Source organism: Mesocricetus auratus, unplaced genomic scaffold, assembly GCF_017639785.1.
Source record: "Mesocricetus auratus isolate SY011 unplaced genomic scaffold, BCM_Maur_2.0 Super-Scaffold_100676, whole genome shotgun sequence".
Lineage (NCBI taxonomy): Eukaryota > Metazoa > Chordata > Mammalia > Rodentia > Cricetidae > Mesocricetus > Mesocricetus auratus.
In genome coordinates this window covers 55,237,050-55,257,940 of record NW_024429266.1, presented here as the reverse complement: position 1 = coordinate 55,257,940, position 20,891 = coordinate 55,237,050, and the positions used below count along the sequence as shown (strand labels likewise).

The 20,891-nt window shown below is 48.1% G+C and overlaps 1 protein-coding gene across 1 annotated transcript; it reads left to right on the top strand.

Annotated features, from left to right (window-relative positions):
• Positions 1-12,404: 12,404 nt before the first annotated feature.
• Myog (myogenin) lies at positions 12,405-15,094 on the top strand. The gene is made up of 3 exons (XM_005073375.4): positions 12,405-13,052; positions 13,657-13,738; positions 14,253-15,094. Exons 1-3 carry the CDS (start codon positions 12,507-12,509, stop codon positions 14,372-14,374), a joined length of 750 nt encoding a protein of 249 aa, XP_005073432.2. The 5' UTR covers positions 12,405-12,506; the 3' UTR covers positions 14,375-15,094.
• The last annotated feature ends 5,797 nt before the right edge of the window (positions 15,095-20,891 follow it).

Below are 20,891 nucleotides of genomic sequence, written 5' to 3'. Positions count from 1 at the left end.
GAGCCCAGGAGAGACAAAGAGAAGACTGGGGAAGAGTAAGGAGGCTGGCCAAGAAGCTGAGCAGAAATCTCCTTAGATCTTTCCATTAGCTTGGTACAATTTTCTTATTTTACAGACCAGGAAACTCTGGGTCCTGGAGAATTCCACTGTGGCTGTGGTGTAAGGGAGCTCTCCATGCAGTCCTTAGTAGCTGTGTGATTTGATGCAAGTATCTACACCTCTCTGATCCTCAAGCTTCTCCTTTGTAAGATGGGGAGACTGCCATCTGCCCCACAGATACATTGTGAGGCATGAGTGAGGTAATGTATGAAGAATGTGCCCAGCAAGCAGTAAGGCTCGATAAATATTAGCTTCCAATTCCCAAGGTCACACAAGGGGTTAATGGCAGAGCTAGATCTAGAATCCAGACCCAGTGAGTTATGCCACATCCCCATTCCAGTTACAGAAGAGTCAAAGGAAAGACACGCCTGCCACTTACCATGGGGGTGGTGGTGACGCTGGATAGGATTTTCTCATGACTAGAGCTCAGGAATGCATTACCAAGGGTTCCATTTTGGGAACTTATTTAAGTGTGTGCCTGGGGTGGATTAAAGGCTGGGAATGAAGTAAATGTCATGTCAATGACCTGTTCCACCCACAGACACTAGGATTTATCAGAGGCCAGTTAGACCGCTCCCAAATTCCCCCAAAGAAAGGAAATCAATATGAACTCTTCATTCAGCCTATATTCATAGAGCACAAGATACCCCAGAGAAACAGGTTCTCTGGTTAGCATTTGGCCTGTGAGGAAACAAGATTCCAAGATAGTCAATAAAAAGGTCACTCAGCTAGCAAGTGACAGAGCCAGGGCTCTGTGGCATCCAGGCTTGCTGTGTCTGCACCACTCGGCATGTCTTGTCTTCTACAGAGGAGTAAGATGGGTGTGAGTGACCAAAAGGGTCATGGGAGAGCGCTCCAGCTCACCCCTTCCTAGGGGGAGAAAGGCCCGGGTGCTGCTTTATGGCTGGCGCTGAGAACTGCTTGGCGCAGTCTACTTGCCTGCCCTGGATGGAAACCTCTATCTAGGATCCCAGGGCTCCTCTCCCAAGGCACAGCCTCCAGAGTGCCTCCCATAGAATCCCCACTGTATACCTGCAGGGTTCCCAGCAACCGCCAGCAAGGCAATTCAGGGTCCCATGAGAGAGATGGCCCCTGTCTAGTTGAGGAGACATGTAGGGAGCCGTCAGAAACACCCACCCTTTAGGGGAAATGAAGCCCCTCCTATCAGGAAGTTCCCAGGATGACAGAAGAGCTACTACTTCTACTCTTAGGACTGTCCCATCTGACAGAGGGGTAAGCACAAGAATTTCGATTCACTAAGAAGGAATGGGGGGACATGTCTATTATTTCAGCTCAAGCAGACCGGCTCAAGAGTCTCTCAAGTGACAAAGACAGAGGGGAAAGTTGACCAGTAGGCAGACACTGACTCCTGGTGGACTCCAAATAACCAGGGCAGTTTGAGCTGGGAAGACACCTGAGCTGCCTGGTGTCTCTGGTCTCTGAGCTCAAGGAAGTCCTCAGGCCCTGTCCGGAAGAGCAAGCCTGATGAGCTGAGAATGGCCAGCCAGGAACAAAGTTAGTGAGTGAGACCCTGAGGAGGAAGGCCGAGATGACAGGGAGGAAGCTGGAGGGAGCACCTACGGAAAGTCAGTGAGGATACTCACCGAGCAGACACAGGCAGTCACTGTGGGGAGGACCGGGGGCACGTCCACTAAGAGCCTTCCTTTCCTCGGGGAGCCGCTGGGGTACAGGCCTGGGATGAGAGAGCAGATGGGGAGCTGGTAGCCATTAGTCATCAGGATCCGGAACTCACTGCAGCTCCCATAGGCATCCTCTCCGGTACACTAGCTAGAGCTAGCTAACAGTGGAATCACAGTGATCCCGAGCTGCACTTTGGCTTGCCACAAATTTGAGTTTCTGCTCCTATGCAGTACACACCTGTCACTTGCCTGGAGTCGCCAGGAAAGATCAAATGAAACATAGTTTAGCACAATTCCTACTCCATCCTATTGTGGTCCAGATACGGTTCATCATTATGAATATTTTAAATTTACGGAAAGACAGGTTTTTCTGCCCAGCATAGGATCTCAAAGAGTATTCTACATGTATTTTTGGGGAAACAGTGTTCTGTCATTGTTGGGTGGGCTATCCTACAAATATTAACTGGTAAAACCAAAGAGCTATTTGAGCCCCCCATTTCCACACTTGTTTCAGCTACTCACTCCATCAGGTGCTGGGAGGAATACGGAAGTCTGTAAATCTGTATTTGTCTATTTGTCCTTTCAGTTTTTGTTTTATAGACGTTCAAGGCATTTTAGAGACAGGACCTCACATCATGTTGATAAATTGGCCCTTTTATCATTATGTAATGTGCCTCTTTTTCTGTAGTGTATTGGAGATAGTGTATTGGTGTCCTTGTGGCCAAATAGTTCACAGAAGCAACTTAGTGGAGGAAGGCTGCATTTGGCTCATGTTTCAGGGGCCATCAGTCCATCATGCTGCGGAGGGACAGTGGAGTGCATGGCAATGAAAGCATGAACCCAGGACTCTGCGCATCTTCAAGGAGTAGGAGACAGAAAGGGAACCAGAAACAGAGCAAGGCTATTCCCTCACAGCCCACCTGCCGTGGTCTGCAGTAAACAGCTTCCTAGCATGGCATCACTGCTGAGGGCCAAGTATTCAAACACCCAAACCCTTGGAGGAAATTTCACAGTCAACCGTAACGCCCAGCAAAGCTCCTCATTCTCAGAGCTCCTTCTATCTGATACTGATATAGCCACTGCTCTTTGTTATGAATCGTGTTTGCATTGTATATGTTTTCCCATCCTTTTACTCTCGCCTGACTACGTATCTACCATAGTTTCTTCTGGACAGCCCAAAGTTGGAGTTCGCTCTTTAAAACGAACTATCCATATCTGTGCACTTACACATGAGGTTAGGATTAAGCCTACCATCTCACGAACCTTTAAATTTGTTTCATCTCTCCTCCCTTCTTAGGTGAGCTATTTTTAAATACCCCCATGTTTCTTCAGCATGGGCTCATCAGCCGTATACCTCATCAGCTGTATACCTCTGTGTTTTACCGTATACCTCATCAGCTGTACACCTCTGTGTTTTACCGTATACCTCATCAGCTGTATACCTCTGTGTTTTACCGTATACCTCATCAGCTGTATACCTCTGTGTTTTACCGTATACCTCATCAGCTGTATACCTCTGTGTTTTACCGTATACCTCATCAGCTGTATACCTCTGTGTTTTACCGTATACATCATCAGCTGTATACCTCTGTGTTTTACCGTATACCTCATCAGCTGTACACCTCTGTGTTTTACCGTATACCTCATCAGCTGTACACCGCTGTGTTTTACTTTTGAGTAGAGCTGCTTTAGTGTTAGCAATGTGCATCTCTAACTCGTCACAGTCTACCTTCACCTGTTACTACTTCATACATAATGGAGAAGTGCAACCACAGTATACCTTGATTTCCCACCTTCTATCTTCTCTACTACCATTATTATATATTTTATCTCTATATGTATGCACTATAAAACCTTTAACACATCAGTAATATTCCGCTTTAAATATGTAACTGTATTTTAAATTAATTTTAAAGTCAAGGTAATAACCTTTTATATATTTATTTATTTATATTTACCACTTTGGGTGTTCCTTATTCCTTTAGGTACATTTAAGTCTCTACTTTTCTTTTTTATCAAGTTATTCTTCTCAGGAAATTCCCTGTAACATTTCTTAAAGATCTGCTGGTGACAAATCCTGCCAATTTCTCTTGGCTGAAAAGTCTTCATTCCCATCACCACTCCAAAAGCTATTTTCACTGTGTGTAGAGTTTGGTTGACTCATTTTCTTTTCTTCAGACTTTAAAGATATTCTACTTTTTCTGGTCTTACTAGTAGTTAGTGAGAAACTGGCAGTCATTAGTCATCTTTGTTCCTCCATATAAGACGCACTTTGGTTTCTCCAAGTGTTTGCATTTTTCTCTTGATGACTGGTTTTTTTAATCAATTTTGTTTTAATATGCCTCAGTGTGCTTTTATTTGTGTTTATTTATTCTTTCAGGGGTTAATTGAATGTTTTGGATACATAAATTTGTAATTTTCATCAACTTCGAAAATTCCTGGTTTTCTCTTCTATTATTTCTCTTTCCCTTTCTGGGACTCAGTTACATGTAAGTAAATCTACCTGGTATGGTATTTCCCATAGAGCACTGAAGCTCTTTTTGGTTTGGTTTGGTTTGGTTTTTTTTAGCCATTTTTCCCCCGTTTCATTTTATATGGCTTCCATTGCTTTTGTGTCCTATTCAATAAAACTTGTTTGCAGTGTCTAATCATATATTACTCTATTATGAATTGAGTGATTTATATGACTCCTAAATTCAGAGTCCCTTAACCCCAATAGAATGGGGTTTGTAGAGGGGGGTGAGACATAATTAGGTAATGAGGATGGAGCCAGCCAGGTGTAGAGGCACAGAGCCTGAGGCAAGAGAATCAAAGGAGGAGGAGGGGGAGAAGAGAGAGAGAGAGAGAGAGAGAGAGAGAGAGAGAGAGAGAGAGAGAGAGAGAGAGAGGAGAGAGAGAGAGAGAGAGAGAGAGAGAGAGAGAGAGAGAGAGAGAGAGAGAGAGAGAGAGGAGAGAGAGAGAGAGAGAGAGAGAGAGAGAGAGAGAGAGAGAGAGAGAGAGAGAGAGAGAGAGAGATCCATGAACACACCAAGAACAGAGCACAGCAGCATGAGGCTGTCATTTTATAAGAACAAGAAAAAGAAAGTCCTCATGGGAATTTAGCTATACTGGTAACTTGCTCTCAAACTCAGCTTCCTGTTTTTAAATCCTTGAGTATATTGAGCATATTTATAACAGCTATTTTAAGGGGCTTGAGTGCTAATCTACCACCCCTGTCATTTCTGGATATTTGAATGAACCGATATTTCTTCTAGGGGTCACATTTTTTCTTGCTTCTTTGTTATCTACTACTTTTTATTTTACTTTCTAGGGGCGTGTGTGTGTGTGTGTGTGTGTGTGTGTGTGTGTGTGTGTGTGTGTGTGATATCAGTATGTACAGTACACACACCCAGGCAATACCAACAGAGACCAGAAGAGGGTGTTGGATACCCTGGAGCTGGAGTTACAGACAGTTGTGAGCTGCTGTGCAGGTACTAGGAGCCAATCCGGAGTCCTCTGCTAGAGCAGGAAGTACTCTTAACGACGGGGGCCATCTCTCTGTCATGTTGTCTAGTGCTGACAGAATGACTATCGTTGAGAACTTAACACATATGATGGCTGTAATCCTTTAAAGCATAGTGGGCACTATTTTTCAGGCAGTTACATCAAATTGGTGGCTTTGAGGCTTATTTTGTGACTCTTCCATGTGTTAGATGCCAAACCCAGGGAGTGCTCAATCTAGGGGCTACACTTGTCCTTCCTTCTAAACTTTTTGAAGGCAGATACAGAGTAGCCTTTACTTTATACCAAGGCATTGTCCTGCTGTGATCTCTGCCAAATGACCGTGTAGCCAGCGAGATTTCTCATTCTGGTTGGTGGAAATTGATTTCTGGTCCTTTGTGAATAAAGAAATTACTAAGATGGAACTTACTGAATGTGAGTGGATAAAAAAAATGATGAAAAATTATTGGTGAATGGTGGCATCACTCGGCAATAAAGATAATACTGGAATGGAGGAAATATTTAACTGTAGGAGCTGTGAGGCAACTAAGTGGAGTCACCTACCAACTCGAGGGAGTGGTGGCAGCAGAGTGGAGAAGCGGGAGTTACCGGCCCATCACAGTGAGGAGCAGCACATAGTCACACGGTCACTGAAGCCTAGGTAAGAGGATAAGATTGCCAAGGAACACAGTAGGAAAGAACAGGAATCGAGTTACCTTCCTAAAGAGTGGCTCGAGGAAGAGCAGGAGGGCAGAAGGGGCGGGAGGAGGTAAGATGAGGAAAACCAAAGATGGAGGGATACAGGGCAGAAAGAGAGGGGTTTCAGGAATGGCGCGGTCCATAAGACCAGATGACGCAGAGCAATCCAGTAGGATGCAGACCAAGCTCCAGCTGCTGAGGGCCTCTGCTTGGAAAGAACAGCCTTAGCGACCCGGAGGAGGTGGAAGCCAATGAGCAGAGGAGTGCATGGGAGGTGAGGAAGTGTTAACTCCTCTTTCTAGAAACGTGGGGAGGAAGGGAAGGCTGGAGACGGAACCACAGCTGAGGGATCTTTGCGACAGAAGGGATCCCAGCACATTTTTTAGGTCAGAAGAAAGGCCAGCCAAGAAACGCACCCTCAGAGCACACAGGAGTAATAGAAGACTTCCCTTAGTCTCTACAGTAACAAATTAGCAGGGCAGACAAGTAGTCATCACCTCCATCTTAAGCACAGAAGGGCGAAGCCCATTGTGGAGGAACTTTGTCGAAAACCACACAACTCAAACCACACTAGGTGACAAGGATTCTACCCCCACTGACTTTCTGTACCACAAGGCTCCCTTGGGTCACTCTGGAGCCCCAGGCAGTCCTGCAGAAATCTAGAGAAAGCCAGTATCTGGCTTGCCAAGAAGATAATGTAAGATGCATTCTGGGAAGGGGCTGCTGTCAGCAGAGGGATGGGGCAGAGGACAGAGCCAAGAGAAAGCAAAGACATCTCCACCCCAGCAGCAGCTGCTCTCAAATATGTCACAACTTGTCAAAGAGGCAGAAATAGAAGCAGTTTGGGGAGTGGAAGGGGGTGGGGTGGCATACTATGGCTTCTGAAACCTTGTAGGGGGTGGCCAGGAGAGAAGGGGACAAACAAGGAGGCTGAACCAAAGTTGAGTGTGAAGAACACAGGCCCCACAGTTCTGGTGAGGTTGAAATAGGAGCAAAAATGAATTGGGGGCAAAATATCCAAAAGAAACCTGTCTATCTGATTGCAGTGGCTCACCCTTTGGGGTAAGACCTGCCTCAGCCACCTACAGAGCACCAGCCAGGAGTGGAGCTCAGTGAGGAAGCACTTGCCTAGTGTGTATGCCAAGGTGTTGCCTTCTGTGCCCAGGACCACAAGATCCACCAGTAAACAGCAACCACAGACCCAATGCCTTCCTACTCCAAGTTCCTGTTCCATACAGAGAACAATCTACACAGTCACACGCCCAGCTTTGAAGGAGAGCTTACTGGGTATGTGACAAACAAAAGGAAAAGCATGGGTGGCAGGTGGCCTGTAGAGAACTTCATCAGACTGGGCACTTACACCAGACCCTACAGAAGCAGCTGGGGAAGCCCTGGAGAAAGAGTTGCGGTGAAGTTCTGAGTGAGACTTCTAGGCAAAGCAGGAAGTGCTCTCCATGGGTGCTTCTGGCCTCCATCCCCACTGTGCACATTTTTCTAATGTGGCATAAAGAACAGCATCCTCCATTGGAAGTAGTTTACCTTTACTCATTCTTGAGGGCATAAATGTCTCTAATACCCTTAGCTGTTGCTCCCTGTTTCAGACCCAGGAGGCCAGTCTGCCCTAAGACAGGGAGTCTGGAAGGACACATGAAATCAACAAGGAACTCGAGATGGAGTGGGGGAGGTTCCTCACTCCCAGAGTCTGCTGTCAACAAGTACAGCAGCACATGACAGTTTACCAACGTGATTTACCTTACACCCGCTGGCACTTCCTCTAGGCCTACACGTTGAGTTGAGGGGAAGGCCATTTGTTTGGACCATTGAGTCCAGCACCTTGGTTTACAGGTGGGCAGACTGAGACCCACAGCGGGGACAACACAGCATCCTGCCCTGTCTCATAGCCTCCTTATCCATCCACTTCCCTTAATTTCCTGACAGCTTCTGCCCCAACCAGGATTAGAGGGCCCACTGTGACTGGGCCGGGCACACTCACAATCCTTACCCTTATTTCCAAAGGTCCCACAGGAGCTAGGCCCTGGGCTCACATGGCCTCGTGCTCTGCCGAGCCCTGCTTCAGTTATTTTGGTCACCAGTTCTCTGCATTGTCTCCAGCAACCACCTCTCCTTGACCCCAACTCCTAGGACCCAGCCTCTTCCGCCTCCAGGTCTGCCCCTTTCCCCACCCCAAAGCCAAAAATTCTTAAAGGATAATACTGGCTCCGAGCTCCAGATTCCAGGCAAGGATGGCATTTCCCACTGGGTACCTGACACTTCATCCTTATGGAAACAATTCACTTTCCGCAGACCAGGGCCTCTCCCTGTCCCGGCTCTAAGCTCTGACTTCATGTGCCTCTAAGCCTCTTGTCCCAAGGTTTCTTCTCACACTCATCCTGTCCCCTCTTTTCCTTGCTCCATAACTGCCTCCACTAAGATCTCCCTGAACTGTCCCGCGCTGCACAGGCATGAGGACCCTTCCTCACTTGTTCAGGCCCTAGGTCTAAAATCGGGCCTCCCAAGAAGAGACACCTTTGGTACCCTAAATTGAGTCCTCGGCATTCTCAAACAAGTCCCTTTTCTGTACCTGCTTCCTTCTGTATAGAAGGAAGATAGACTACCTGATCCTCAACTGCCTTGTAGCTTTGATGGTCTATGACCCTGTTATCTGTTCACACCCCACTAAAAAAAAGCTACTGTCTCATTAAATAGTGTTGATTTGCACATCGCATTTATGAATCCTTACTGAAACATATACATACTACCAAGACCCAATTCCCACTTAGTCCCAATAAATAATTCTCAGAGACTTTGCCTGGAAAAGCAAAAGAATGAGGTCTGTTTGGAGAGGCCAGAGGCTCCCCTTTCTATACCTTCTCGTGCCTCTATTCCCAAGCACATGAAAGTCCAAAAGAGACACTTGCTCATCTGTAGGGACTAGAAAAGGTTAGGGACCAGACAGCCATAGCAGCAGTAGAAGGAACAGCAAGCAGGTGAAGGGGATTTCTGAAACCTGATTCTACCATGCAAATGAGGTCAGCCCAGCATGCAAATAGACAAAGTCAAGTTGGATGGTCAGAGTGGGAGGCCAACAGCCTGGGTCTGAAGCCTCAGCAGGAGATAGGGGCTTCCTCCCCGGAGAAAGCATGACTGCCTGGGGAGGCTACATTAGGGGCAGAGGCCCCCTATATGCCCACACAGCAGGGGTGGGGATTAAGGTTGGATGCCCTGCTGTCAGGTCAGCTCTGATGGATCACCACTGATGGTGGAACACAAAGACTTCTCTGTCCCTGGCACCAATGTGTTCCCGTCCATCAGAGGGCAGCTTGTGGGGTGTTGGGGTGTGCGGGGGAGAAAGACCAAGGACAAGGCATGCCTTACAAGTTGATGAGAGAACAAGGTGTCTAGGGGGCCACTACCTCTAACCTCTGCATCGGGATTTTGAAAAAATCGGAGAAACCTGAATGACTCCACCACCTCAGTCCCTCTTTGCCCCACTGTGGGGCCTGGCATGTTTCAGACCACCTTATTCAGACATGCACAAAGACATCTATAGACAAGGGTTCACAGGGACCCAGACACACCCCTACCACCCCACCCAAACATTTACATCCAGTGGTGCTTCCTGCAGACCAGAGCTGTGTCTAGTAACAGTCCTCATCTCCACTCAGGGACCAACACAGAGTAGGTTGAACAAAGAAAGGAGAGTCCATTTCTCCTCTGGGCTATGCTTGTCCTTTTCCCAGTCTTCTCTTTTGTCACCCAGCACAGCACTTTCTACCATGGAAAGGTGGATGTGGGTACACAGCTATCACTCAGCTGTGAGCACAGGGGGCAGATAGATGACTTCCTATCCGTGTCACCTGGCAGCCAGGGCTCAGTACAGTTTCCTGACTGAAAGACTGGGGGGGGGGGGCGGAGTTCCCTCCTCCAGTCCTGACTCTGTGGTCCAAATAGTTAAAGCAGACACCTATTTGAGGAGCATGAGGCTGAGAGCAGGTGAGGGCACAGAGCAGAGAGATGACAAGGCACAGAGTGAGTCTTCTATTCACTGGGTGTTTCCATGTGTTGGACACACACACACACACACACACACACACACACACACACACACACATGCACGCATGCACACACACACGTGCAGCGCTCACCCCTGTTGCCAGCTTGAAACGTGTGTTTTCCCAATCAAATCCACTCTCCTGCCCAAGCCAATGGTTCAGACCTTTGCTGTCTCATTCCTGAATTATTGTCATGGGGCTTGGGGGTAATGTGGTTTCCTTGTCTGTGTCCAAGTCCCTTCACGGCCAGTTGGGCCTCTTACACGTACAGACTTGTTTTCAGCCACGCCCCCTCTCCAGAACCCTGAAGTCCACACAAACTGATCCATCTTCTCACCTCTTCGTGTCCTCATCCTGCGGGCTCCCCAAGACCTGATTCAGCACTTGTGCCTGCCCCGCCCTCCACAAAGGCTTAGGCTTCAGTGACTTTGCCATTTGTTTGCAAGTGATCCATGTTGTCCTTGTTTGATTTTGTTTTTATTTTGTCTGAGACAGTCCCCCAACTAGCCCAGACTAGCCTAGAATTGGCAGTCCTCCTGCCTTGGCCTCTCCAAGTATGGAATTGAAGGTGTGTGCCACCATGGCCACCCATCTCATTGGCTGTGGCATTAACAGCTTTGTAATGGAGCTTTCACTGCTAAGGGTCCAGGTTCACCTACTAGGCAGCAGGGTCCTGTGAGCCATCTTAGAACAAGTCCGTTCTGCTCCCGCTTCAGAGAAGAAGGCAGATTGTTTAGGGTAAGTCAGATTGGGTCCCATAAGAACAAAAGATACCATTTTTAGGTTTCCATGGGAGCCATGACACACCCCCCACCCTTTTTTTTCAGGGCTCACAGGACTGGAGTATAACCTGAAGCAAGGTAAACTTTTGTTTGTTTCTTCTTTTTGAGGGGGTGGGAAGCATGCTGAATGCAGAGATTATGGTCTGGCCAGGTTTAGAACTCACATGCTGTGCTGCACTTTATATCCCATGAGTGAAGTCAAGAAATGAAGTAAGGACGCTGCTGTCTTATTTTGCTGGGGGCTTTTTTATTGTCCCCTTCCGATTTGTTCCCTCCCTCAAAGGACAGCAGCATTTTCTTGGCTTCAGGAAGGACAGAAAGCTAGTCCTCCAAACCCCACACAGCTCTTTCCACACCAGGACAGTGCTTCCCCTCATTGTCCTGAGTGTTCAATGTGCCCGTCTCCTGCTCCACGGAAAGGGTACAGCGGGGTAGCTCACACTTCGTACGCAGGGTCCTGGGGAAAACCCTGACCCGTGGGTTAGTTTTTGAATTCCTGGAGCTACAGGTCAGTAGAATATGTTGCTATGTGATACCCACAGGAAAGGGATTCGGGAATCAGAGGTGGGGTGTAAGAAGGTGGCCAACGGCCTGCAGCCTGCCCTTAGAACTGTCCTCCTGGCCACCACTGCCTCTACTGAGGTAACCACAGACTGATGCAGCTAGAGATGAAATGGAACACCCCACACATACACCTGTCATTCTTGAGTTGTATGATGCATGCAGAGGTGATGACTCAGACGAGGAAGGGATAGAAGAGCCCAGGCTGGTGGCCCAGGAGAGACACAAACAATATAAAGGACTCTTCTCCTTACCAGCCCAACCACAGAGAGGAGTCGATATGATTCTAGTGTCAAAACAGGGCAGGAGACACCACTGAGAGGAAAGCATGGAGAGATGATCAAGATGACCAAGGAGGGAGACAGAAGGCTGAATAGCTCGTAACTGGCAGGGGGATGACAATGTAGAGGGTGTGAGTTCTAATCCTCACTCAACACTGACTTCCCCTCCTACTTAAGAACACCCCTTATTTGAGAAGTCCTCAAGTTCTCTTGCCTCAATCCATGCCCAACTACATGAGACCTAAGAGAACACATAAGGCCAACCTGCCATAGAAACTCAGAAGTTGAATCCATTTGCCCTCCTGAGTTTGTCTTTTGCCTCCGTGGACCCTAGGGATTCACATACACACACACACACACACACACACACACACACACACACACACACACACACTAAAATTTGGAGTGGTCCTGCTGTGGTGGTAGGTCTTTAGGGGGTCTCATAGGACTGATGCAGTATGTTTTACGGTGCTTCCAAGCAGCACAGAGAAGGCTAGATGGGCTCTGGAGGCCCCTTCTAGCCCAAAGAAACCCTTGTCTTGGTTCTTCTGCCCTGTCCACCAGCTGCCTTGGACCATGGAGGAGAGTAGGCAGGCGGCCCAGATAGGAGTAATTGAAAGGAGCAGATGAGAGAGGGAATGCATCCACCCCCACCTTCCCTGCCCCACAGGGGCTGTGGAGAAATGAAAACTAATCAAATTACAGCCGACGGCCTCCCGACCCGTGCACAGGAGCCGCCTGGGCCAGGGGCGGGCTGACAGGGTGGGGTGGGGGCAAAAGGAGAGGGAAGGGGAAATCACATGTAATCCACTGTAAACGTCTTGATGTGCAGCAACAGCTTAGAGGGGGGCTCAGGTTTCTGTGGCGTTGGCTATATTTATCTCTGGGTCCATGCCAGCAGGGAGGGTTTAAATGGCACCCAGCAGTTGGCGTGAGGGGCTGCAGGAGCTTGGGGACCAGTGGCAGGAACAAGTCTTTTCCGACCCGATGGAGCTGTATGAGACGTCCCCCTATTTCTACCAGGAGCCCCACTTCTATGACGGGGAAAACTATCTGCCTGTCCACCTCCAGGGCTTCGAGCCCCCAGGCTATGAGAGAACTGAGCTTAGCTTGAGCCCGGAAGCCCGAGGGCCCCTGGAAGAAAAGGGACTGGGGACCCCTGAGCACTGCCCAGGCCAGTGCCTGCCGTGGGCATGTAAGGTGTGTAAGAGGAAGTCGGTGTCTGTGGACCGGCGGAGGGCAGCCACACTGAGAGAGAAGCGCAGGCTCAAGAAAGTGAATGAGGCCTTCGAGGCCCTGAAGAGGAGCACCCTGCTCAACCCCAACCAGCGGCTGCCTAAGGTGGAAATCCTGCGCAGTGCCATCCAGTACATTGAGCGCCTACAGGCCTTGCTCAGCTCCCTCAACCAGGAGGAGAGAGATCTCCGCTACCGAGGCGGGGGCGGGCCCCAGCCCGTGGTAAGTGGCTGGTGCACCAGTCCTCGGGACAGGGCCAGAGGGAGGTGCCTGGTCAGCTTCGGGCCACCAGAGCTGGAACAGGTGCAAAGCAAGGCCCTGGGGGAATCCCAAGACCCCTTTCCTTGTCAGCCAGACTGTCCAGAGACCGTCTGTGCTCGCTCTGTTTCCAGACCAGACAAAGGCAGTGGATAGTAAATACAGATGGGGCGGGGTGGATGGACACAGAGCACGGAAGGGGCCCAGAAACAGGCCTGCAGTAAGGGCTTAGGGCGGCCCAGGGGAAGGCGAAGGCTGATTCCCATGCTCGAGTCAGCACCTAAAAGGCCAGACCAAGTGGCAAAAGAAACCTGCTTTGTCCCAAACCCACGACCTCCATGGCTGAGCTGACAAAACACATTAGAACTGTTCCAAGGTCACTGGCTTATCACCCTTACCCACAAAGTGTGAAGGCGAATTCCCATCCTAGAAGTCAGGGAAGACCTAGAAAGTGGGGTGTCTATGCGGACATTCTAGGGTGGGTAACCTACCCTGTAACCCGGGCAGAGATATATTATACCTGAGGATGGCAGTAGACTTGACCTTGGATCTTGGCCTCATCTTACAGGTGCCCAGTGAATGCAACTCCCACAGCGCCTCCTGCAGTCCAGAGTGGGCCAGTGCACTGGAGTTCGGTCCCAACCCTGGAGGTAAATTAATCCTGACCTTGGCTCAAATCACTTAGTCCCTAACTAGGCTGGACTATTCTCTTACCTTATTCTATGTTCCAGTCATCTTCCTGTGGGCCCAAATGGTGGGCTGGAGGCCCTGTGCCTCCCTGTAGCCTTGAGCAACTAAGGAGTAGTCACAGCCTCCAACAGCATCCCAGCTGGTGTTTGGTGTCTGACCCTTCCCCAAGGGTCCCTGGGAATTGCTGAGTCAGTGTTGCAAAACTGTGCCCAGTTCCCTAGGATACACTATCCTGGCTTCACCTTGGGATAGCCACTTCCAAAACCTTACGGCATTAGAGGATTTCAGAGAGGCAGCACACAAGTTAACACACACACACACACACACACACACACACACTCACACACACACACAGAGCATGGGGAGTGAGTGCTAGTAGCTAGGGAGAACTCCTGACTCTTGCTCACCTCTCTGTCCTGGAAAACCTGTGTCCATGCCCCCTGTCCAGGAAACATTCCTCTTTTCTCCTTACAGATCATCTGCTTGCAGCTGACCCTACAGATGCCCACAACCTGCACTCCCTCACCTCCATCGTAGACAGCATCACAGTGGAGGATATGTCTGTTGCCTTCTCAGATGAAACTATGCCCAACTGAGGTTGCCTGCCAGGCTGGGTGTTCATGTGAGCCCCCAAGTTGGTGTCAAAGGCCACCACTTCTGCCTCAGGGGCCTTTTAAGTGAGATTGTCCTGGTGCCAAGAAAACAGCCCCAGACTGCCACAGGACAAACTACCCACTCCCCATTCATATAAGGCTAACACCAAGCCCATTGAGGGAATGGATGCCCTCATTTAACAGAGAGCATACCCTTCTAAGGAAAGAAAGATGGGGTCGAGAACCCCCTTGTGGATGTCCCCCAATGGGGCAAACTCGGGAGCTTTTTTAAAATCACAATATGCCTCTAATTCCACCCCAAATGAGAGACAGCGTCCTGATCTGGACAAGCATGCACAACTGTTCAATCTCTTCCTGATGCCAGGGCTGGGCTGGGCCTGCCCTGAATTGAGAGAGAAGGGAGAGGAACTACCCTCTTCCAAAGTCCCTGGGGGCCAAGCTTTTGCGGTGGATATGGGGAACCTTCCAGCGGTTTGTGTATTGTTTCGTTTTGTTTGTGTGTTGTTTGTAAAGCTGCCATCTGACCAAGGTCTCCTGTGCTGATGTTGCCAGGGACAGGCAGGGAAGGGGGTGGGGGCTCTTGGGGTGACTTCTCTTGTTAACTAAGCATTGTGTGGTTTTGCCAATTTTTTTGTAATCCTTTTGCTAACTTATTTGGATTTCCTTTTTTAAAAAAACGAATAAAGACTGGTTGCTAGAAAAGTGTCTGCAATGATGTCTCAGGAGGGGAGACACTGACAACACTGCGCCTTCCCCTTGGGGATCCATATACACAAGCATGGAGGGGGGACAACTTGGGATGGATTCCTGTGAATGGATGTTGTGGTCCTGAATGGGTCATTAGACACAGGAGCCAGGTGATGCACGGCTAGGGAAAGACCAGCTCCTCGGAAATCCTGGGCACACCAAGGCCAGCCTACAAAGCCCTCTTTACTTCACAGTCATTCACAGTCTACTGCGTTCCATCTTACAGCCCAATAGGTCCACTGAGCATGCTCAGACCTAGCGCTCAGCCTACATGTAGGTTAGAGGTATAGAGCTGGGTTTATGGGGCTTTCCTCCCTCAGCTGTCTCCCCACTGAATCCACGTGACCTCAAGCTCTACAGAAAAATAGGAGGTGACTACACAGAGCAATGAAGTCAGACACTGTCAGTTCTTCATAGGACAAATAGCATGTCCCCTTACCACCCTCTGCCCTTCCCTCCAGGCACAGGGATATTCCCGTCCCCACCTACAGCTCAAAGGAGGGAGCTGGGAGACAAAGAACAGTCAGAGGTGAAGATATGGTTTTCATCATTTGAGATGCTACTTTTCCAAAGACTGGATTCCCCAGGGGAGAAGGAGGATGGGAAACTGAGAGCAGAGATTGTGGCTGGAGATTGTGTAAGGATTAACAGAGTTCAAAGAACTAGGATGGGGATGGACCGAGAACACCGACTTCAACTTTACTAATTCCAGTTGTCTCATGCCGTTTGTCGGGTTTACTGCTGCCCTAACCATTGCAGACAGGGATTCAGCGCATGGTCCATCCAGGGCCCTCTATAGTTCTCTGGGGCCCTCTGGCAACTGACTTGAGCCTATTTAAAAGGAGCAGGCACTGATGGTCATCCTATACTTGTCCAAGCTCAGATGGGCCCCTCCCCAACTTTCCTGGAAAAACAATGCCTAAAGACAGTATGAGGCAGACTTGGCAGGGAACTGGAGAGGGTGAGAAGGTAGGCCCCATCAAAGCCTGGTTGTCTCACGCAACTGTCCATCCTGGTTTGTGGGATTTTCTTCTTTTTGAGTTTGTGTCATTGAATTACAGTGTCCCAGATAGCCTGAAGAGGAATATAAATTTAGCCTTGGTCTACTGTCCTTGGGATGAAGTAAGTGCTTGCATCACCACACCTTACCTCTAGTCTAGTGTGCTCTCTTACAGACACCAAAACACTCAACTATGCAACTACAAAGGGCTCTTTTGAGACTTATGTCCTCTACCCCAGTGCCTCCCAGGGTTCTTAGGTGGGTACCACCCCACTGCCTTCAGTTGTGATGCATCTATCCCTGTCTTTCCAAGCCCCTACAAGGGTGCTGGCCAAGAGCAAGGGCACTCAATGAATACCATGGAAATCACGGCTTCTGGGGTGGCTGTTAAAGCCCTTTCTTTTCAGTTATGTCAACTAGAAACTGAGCCGCATATTCACACTTGAAGAATGGCAATGGTCACCAGAGTCAACTCACCCCTGCACTGGCAGGTATAATCATGGCTTGCAAGTCCTCAAGTCACAATATGCCAGCACAGCACAAATGTGAATGACCAACCCTGCCACACAGGAGCCCAGAATATTTTCATAAAATAAATGTTATTAAGCGTAAGGGTTTCCTTAAATTAACAAGTTCTCTATCTTCACAATAGAATTACAGATAATGCTCATGTTAATGAATAATGAGGTGGAGTTCTTTAGGGAAATTAACTTAAATTCCCTCAATCATGGCAAGTAACTACAATAAATCAAGCTGGGTTAATCAAATGTTGCCTAATAATGGACTTTAAGGACTCCACAAGAATGAAAAGACAAGAATTACTTGAAAGTGGCATGCCAATTGATAGTGTGGATATAGGAACTTCCTGGTGCTTGGCTAATTATTATAAATTATAGGATGCTTAAAGTACCATCTGTGCCCCCCAGTAAACATTCTTAGGTGTCTAACTTCCCAGAAAACCTTTCCATTAGTGGCTGCAGGTGTGCTAGGTGGTTGGGGCAATTGGTGTGGAAGAACAATGGTAGGAAAGAGGAGTCCCCTCAACTCTGGTATCTGTTCCATGGACAAAGTGCCACCCCCTAACATGCCATGTCCATGTTCTTTAGTTTCCTGGTTTCTAAGGCTCAAGTTGGGGCACTTATGCCTAAGGGGAGCTAGAATTCTAATGGGGGATGTCCTTCTGTATATATGTTTCTCTTACTGGTTGATAAAACATGTTTGACCAATAGAGGCAGGAAGATAGGTGAGACTAGGAGATGAGGAGAATTCTGGGAAAGGTAGGCAGAGAGAGACTTCGAAGAGACACCACGTAGAGACTGAGAAGATAGGACATGCCAGGAGTTCTCCAGAAAGATAAGACCACATAGAAATACATATATTAGCAGTTATGGGTTAATAATTAAGACAGAGCTAGCCAATAAGAAGCCCTAGACATTAGCCAACAGTTCTATGATGAATATAGCATCTCTGTGTGTCCATTTGGGCTGAAGCAGTGGGACCTTGTAGGACAAGAAAACTCCAGTTATAGAGCTCCACATGAGACTGGCTAAGAAGGCCTTGATAGGAACATATACCACCACCCTTTGGCGACTCTCCCCCCTATGCTTTCTCAGCTATGGGTTGTTAAGAGAAGCTTTATCTTTGCTAGCTGCTTTGGTTTATCCCCCGCCAGTCGCCTGGGCTCTGCCGCTTTGTAGTCCCCAAATAACACACAAGACACTGTATTAATTATGAAGCTGTTGGCCTTGCTTGTTTCTTACTAGCTAGCTCTGACTTAAGTAATTACCCCATAATTGTTAATCTAAGTATGTTTCTTACCGGAGAATAGTTCCAGGCTTCCTACCCCCATGGCATTACATGTTGACTCTCTGTGTTTCTCCTTCCCAGAATCCTCCTGGACTCCTAGCCCCACCTATCTAGATTCCTATAGGCTCAGCAGTACTTTATTGACAAATAACAGGCAAATAACAGGACTTCCCCAACAATGGGTGATCACCCAGACCCAGACAACTGGTCTCTCACTATGTTTAGAACATTTCCAGAGAGAGCAAAGGAAAACAAATTCTTCCTTGTTTTCTCCAAATGCTAAAGAAATATGATGCTAAAGTTGGGTATTGGTGGTACATGCCTTTAATCCCAAGCATCTATGAGTTCGAGGTCAGTCTGCTCTACAGAGCAAGTTCCAAGACAGCTAAGGTCATACAGGCCATAGAAAGAGGGGGGTAGGGAAGGAGGGGAAGGGAAGGGAGAAAGGAAGGAAGGAAAGTAGGAAGGAAGAAAGAAAAAGGAAAGAGAAAGGACGGAAGGAAGGAAGGAAAGAAAGAAAGAAAGAAAGAAAGAAAGAAAGAAAGAAAGAAAGAAAGAAAGAAAGAAAGAAAGAAAGAAAGAAAGAAAGAAAGAAAGAAAGAAGGAAAGAAAGAAAACATGATAGCTAGGGTCTCAACTGGAGCCCAGCATGTCTGAACACCCATTTCCATACAGGACTGCTCTTCCTATGTCCCCTAAAGAATGGCTGGCAACACTGGGAAGTCATGGCTTTCTGGACATTTCAGGCCTCTCTCCTGTAGCCAGCTCATCAGTTCCACTTTGACTCTGAGGGATGGGGACATGCGAGGCTTGTAGACACATCTCACCTCTCTTTGCCTTGCCTAGGCTCTGCCTAAATTAGTATCTGGCTCTCTTCCTGTCGCCTGTGCCCATGGACTCTGTCATTCTTGCCTCATCAGTGTTTGGGGCACCAATGGCTATGGAAGGGACAAGAATGCAGTGTGTGTCATGCCACATGGTTCATCGCTCAAATGAGTGGACTATTCCCCAGCATGATTCACAGGTGCCAAGGGCCACTTGAGTGGTTACAAAGGTCAGAAGGAAAGAGAATTAGGATTGCTGCAGAAATCATGACACTCTCTCTTAGAAGCAGCAGTTAAGCTGTCAAGCACTCCTGGCACTAAGTCAGGAACTTACCATACAGATTACAGTTAAGGACAAGGTATTGGACTCAGACCTAGGCTTGAAATCCATGTTTTTCACAAGGTGTGTGATCTTAATCTGACAATTTCCTGTTCTATAAAATGGCAATGATACCACACTGCTGGCTTGTGAGGATTAGATTAAGTAATTTGATTGCTACAAGCTAATCTGTTTACTACAAGTTATAATTTGAATGTTTAGGTTGCTTCAAAATTCATATTCAATTCATGCTCAGGGCTGGAGAAATGGCTCAGCGGTTAATGGGGCTTGCTGTTCTACCACAGAAAGTCAAGCTTGGACCCCAGTTCCTCATCACAAATGCTGTCCCTCCAGCTCTAAGGGTCCCATGTGTCTTCTGGCCTCCACTGTTACCCACACACTCACACTTAGATTTCAAACAATTTTTAATCTTTAAAACAGCTAATCCCTAATGCTATGGCATTAACAGTTACGTCTTCCGAAGGCAATCAGGGCATGAAGGCTGTGCCCTCATGAATGGGGCTAATGCCCTTATGAGAGGCCTGGCAACCTGTCTGTCCCTTGTTCCCTTCAATCTTTTCTAGCATGTGAAAACACCTTGACAAAGTACCATTTCTGAAGACTGGGCCCTCATCAGAGATTAAATCTCTGCCAGAGGCTTGCCCTTGGACTTCTCAAACTCCAGTGCTGTGAGAAACACATTTCTGTTGATTAAAAATGACCTGTGTGAAGTTATTTTGTAATAGCAGCAGGAACAGGCAAGGGTCTGACACACAGCAGTACTCCGGGATTTGTCAGCTTTTATTAACATTAAGCCTTCAACAACTCTCTAAGATGAGGTCAGTGAATTCACTTGTTCAATGTAGAGATCAAGGAGACTGACTTAAGGGGCACTGTCACAGCCCAGTGCAGCAGACAGCCACAGAGACACCATATACATACATATATATGTACAACGTGTATAAAATGGCATGGAGCTGAAGGATATTTGTTACCTAATTCTACTGCAGTGCCAGCCATTGCCTCCCATGGGAGACTTGGAAAGGAGTTGAAGGGTCAAAGCTACAAAAGCAAGAAAATGAGCTGCTGAGCTGTCTTCTGGTGAAGGCACTGGTGGACATAACAGAAGGCACTGGCAGATTCAAACTGGTGGGAAGAGGAGAGGGCCAGGGATCCCGTTATGAATAGCTTCTTAATGCCACCCAGTGAAGGGACTGACCCTGAACTAAAGTAGTGGAGACCCACTGTGGTTGTTTAAATAAGAATGGCCCCACCAGGAAGTGGTGGCACACGCCTTTAAACCAGCACTTGGGAGGCAGAGCCAGGAGGATCTCTGTGAGCTCGAGGCCAGCCTGGTCTACAGAGCAAGTTCCAGAACAGTGGGAGCTGTTACACAGAGAAACCCTGTCTCAGAAACAAACAAATAAACATAGGCTCACATATTTTAATGCTTGGTCCCCAGTTGGTAGAACTGTTTGGGAAGGAGTAGGAATATAGCCTTGTTGGAAGAGGTGTGTCACTGGGAGTGGGCTTTGAAGTTTTAAAAGCTCATGCCATCCCAGTGTGCATGCTCTCAGTCTCTCTCTCTCTCTCTCTCTCTCTCTCTCTCTCTCTCTCTCTCTCTCTCTCTCTCTCTCTCTCTCTCTCTCTCTCTCTCTCTCTGCCTCTTGGTGGTTGTCTCAATATGTAAGCTCTCAGCTACTTCTCCAGTGTCATGCCCACCTGCCTGCTGCCTGACTTCCCTGCCAGCACCCACCTTCATACTCCCCGCCATGATGGGCAAGAACTCTAACCCTCTAAAAC

Excerpts from the sequence above, each read along its gene's own strand:
- Myog (XM_005073375.4), top strand. The coding sequence starts at position 12,507 with ATGGCACCCAGCAGTTGGCGTGAGGGGCTGCAGGAGCTTGGGGACCAG. Across the intron at positions 13,053-13,656 it reads GGGGCGGGCCCCAGCCCGTG|GTGCCCAGTGAATGCAACTC; the intron begins GTAAGTGGCTGG and ends CTCATCTTACAG. Across the intron at positions 13,739-14,252 it reads GTTCGGTCCCAACCCTGGAG|ATCATCTGCTTGCAGCTGAC; the intron begins GTAAATTAATCC and ends TTCTCCTTACAG.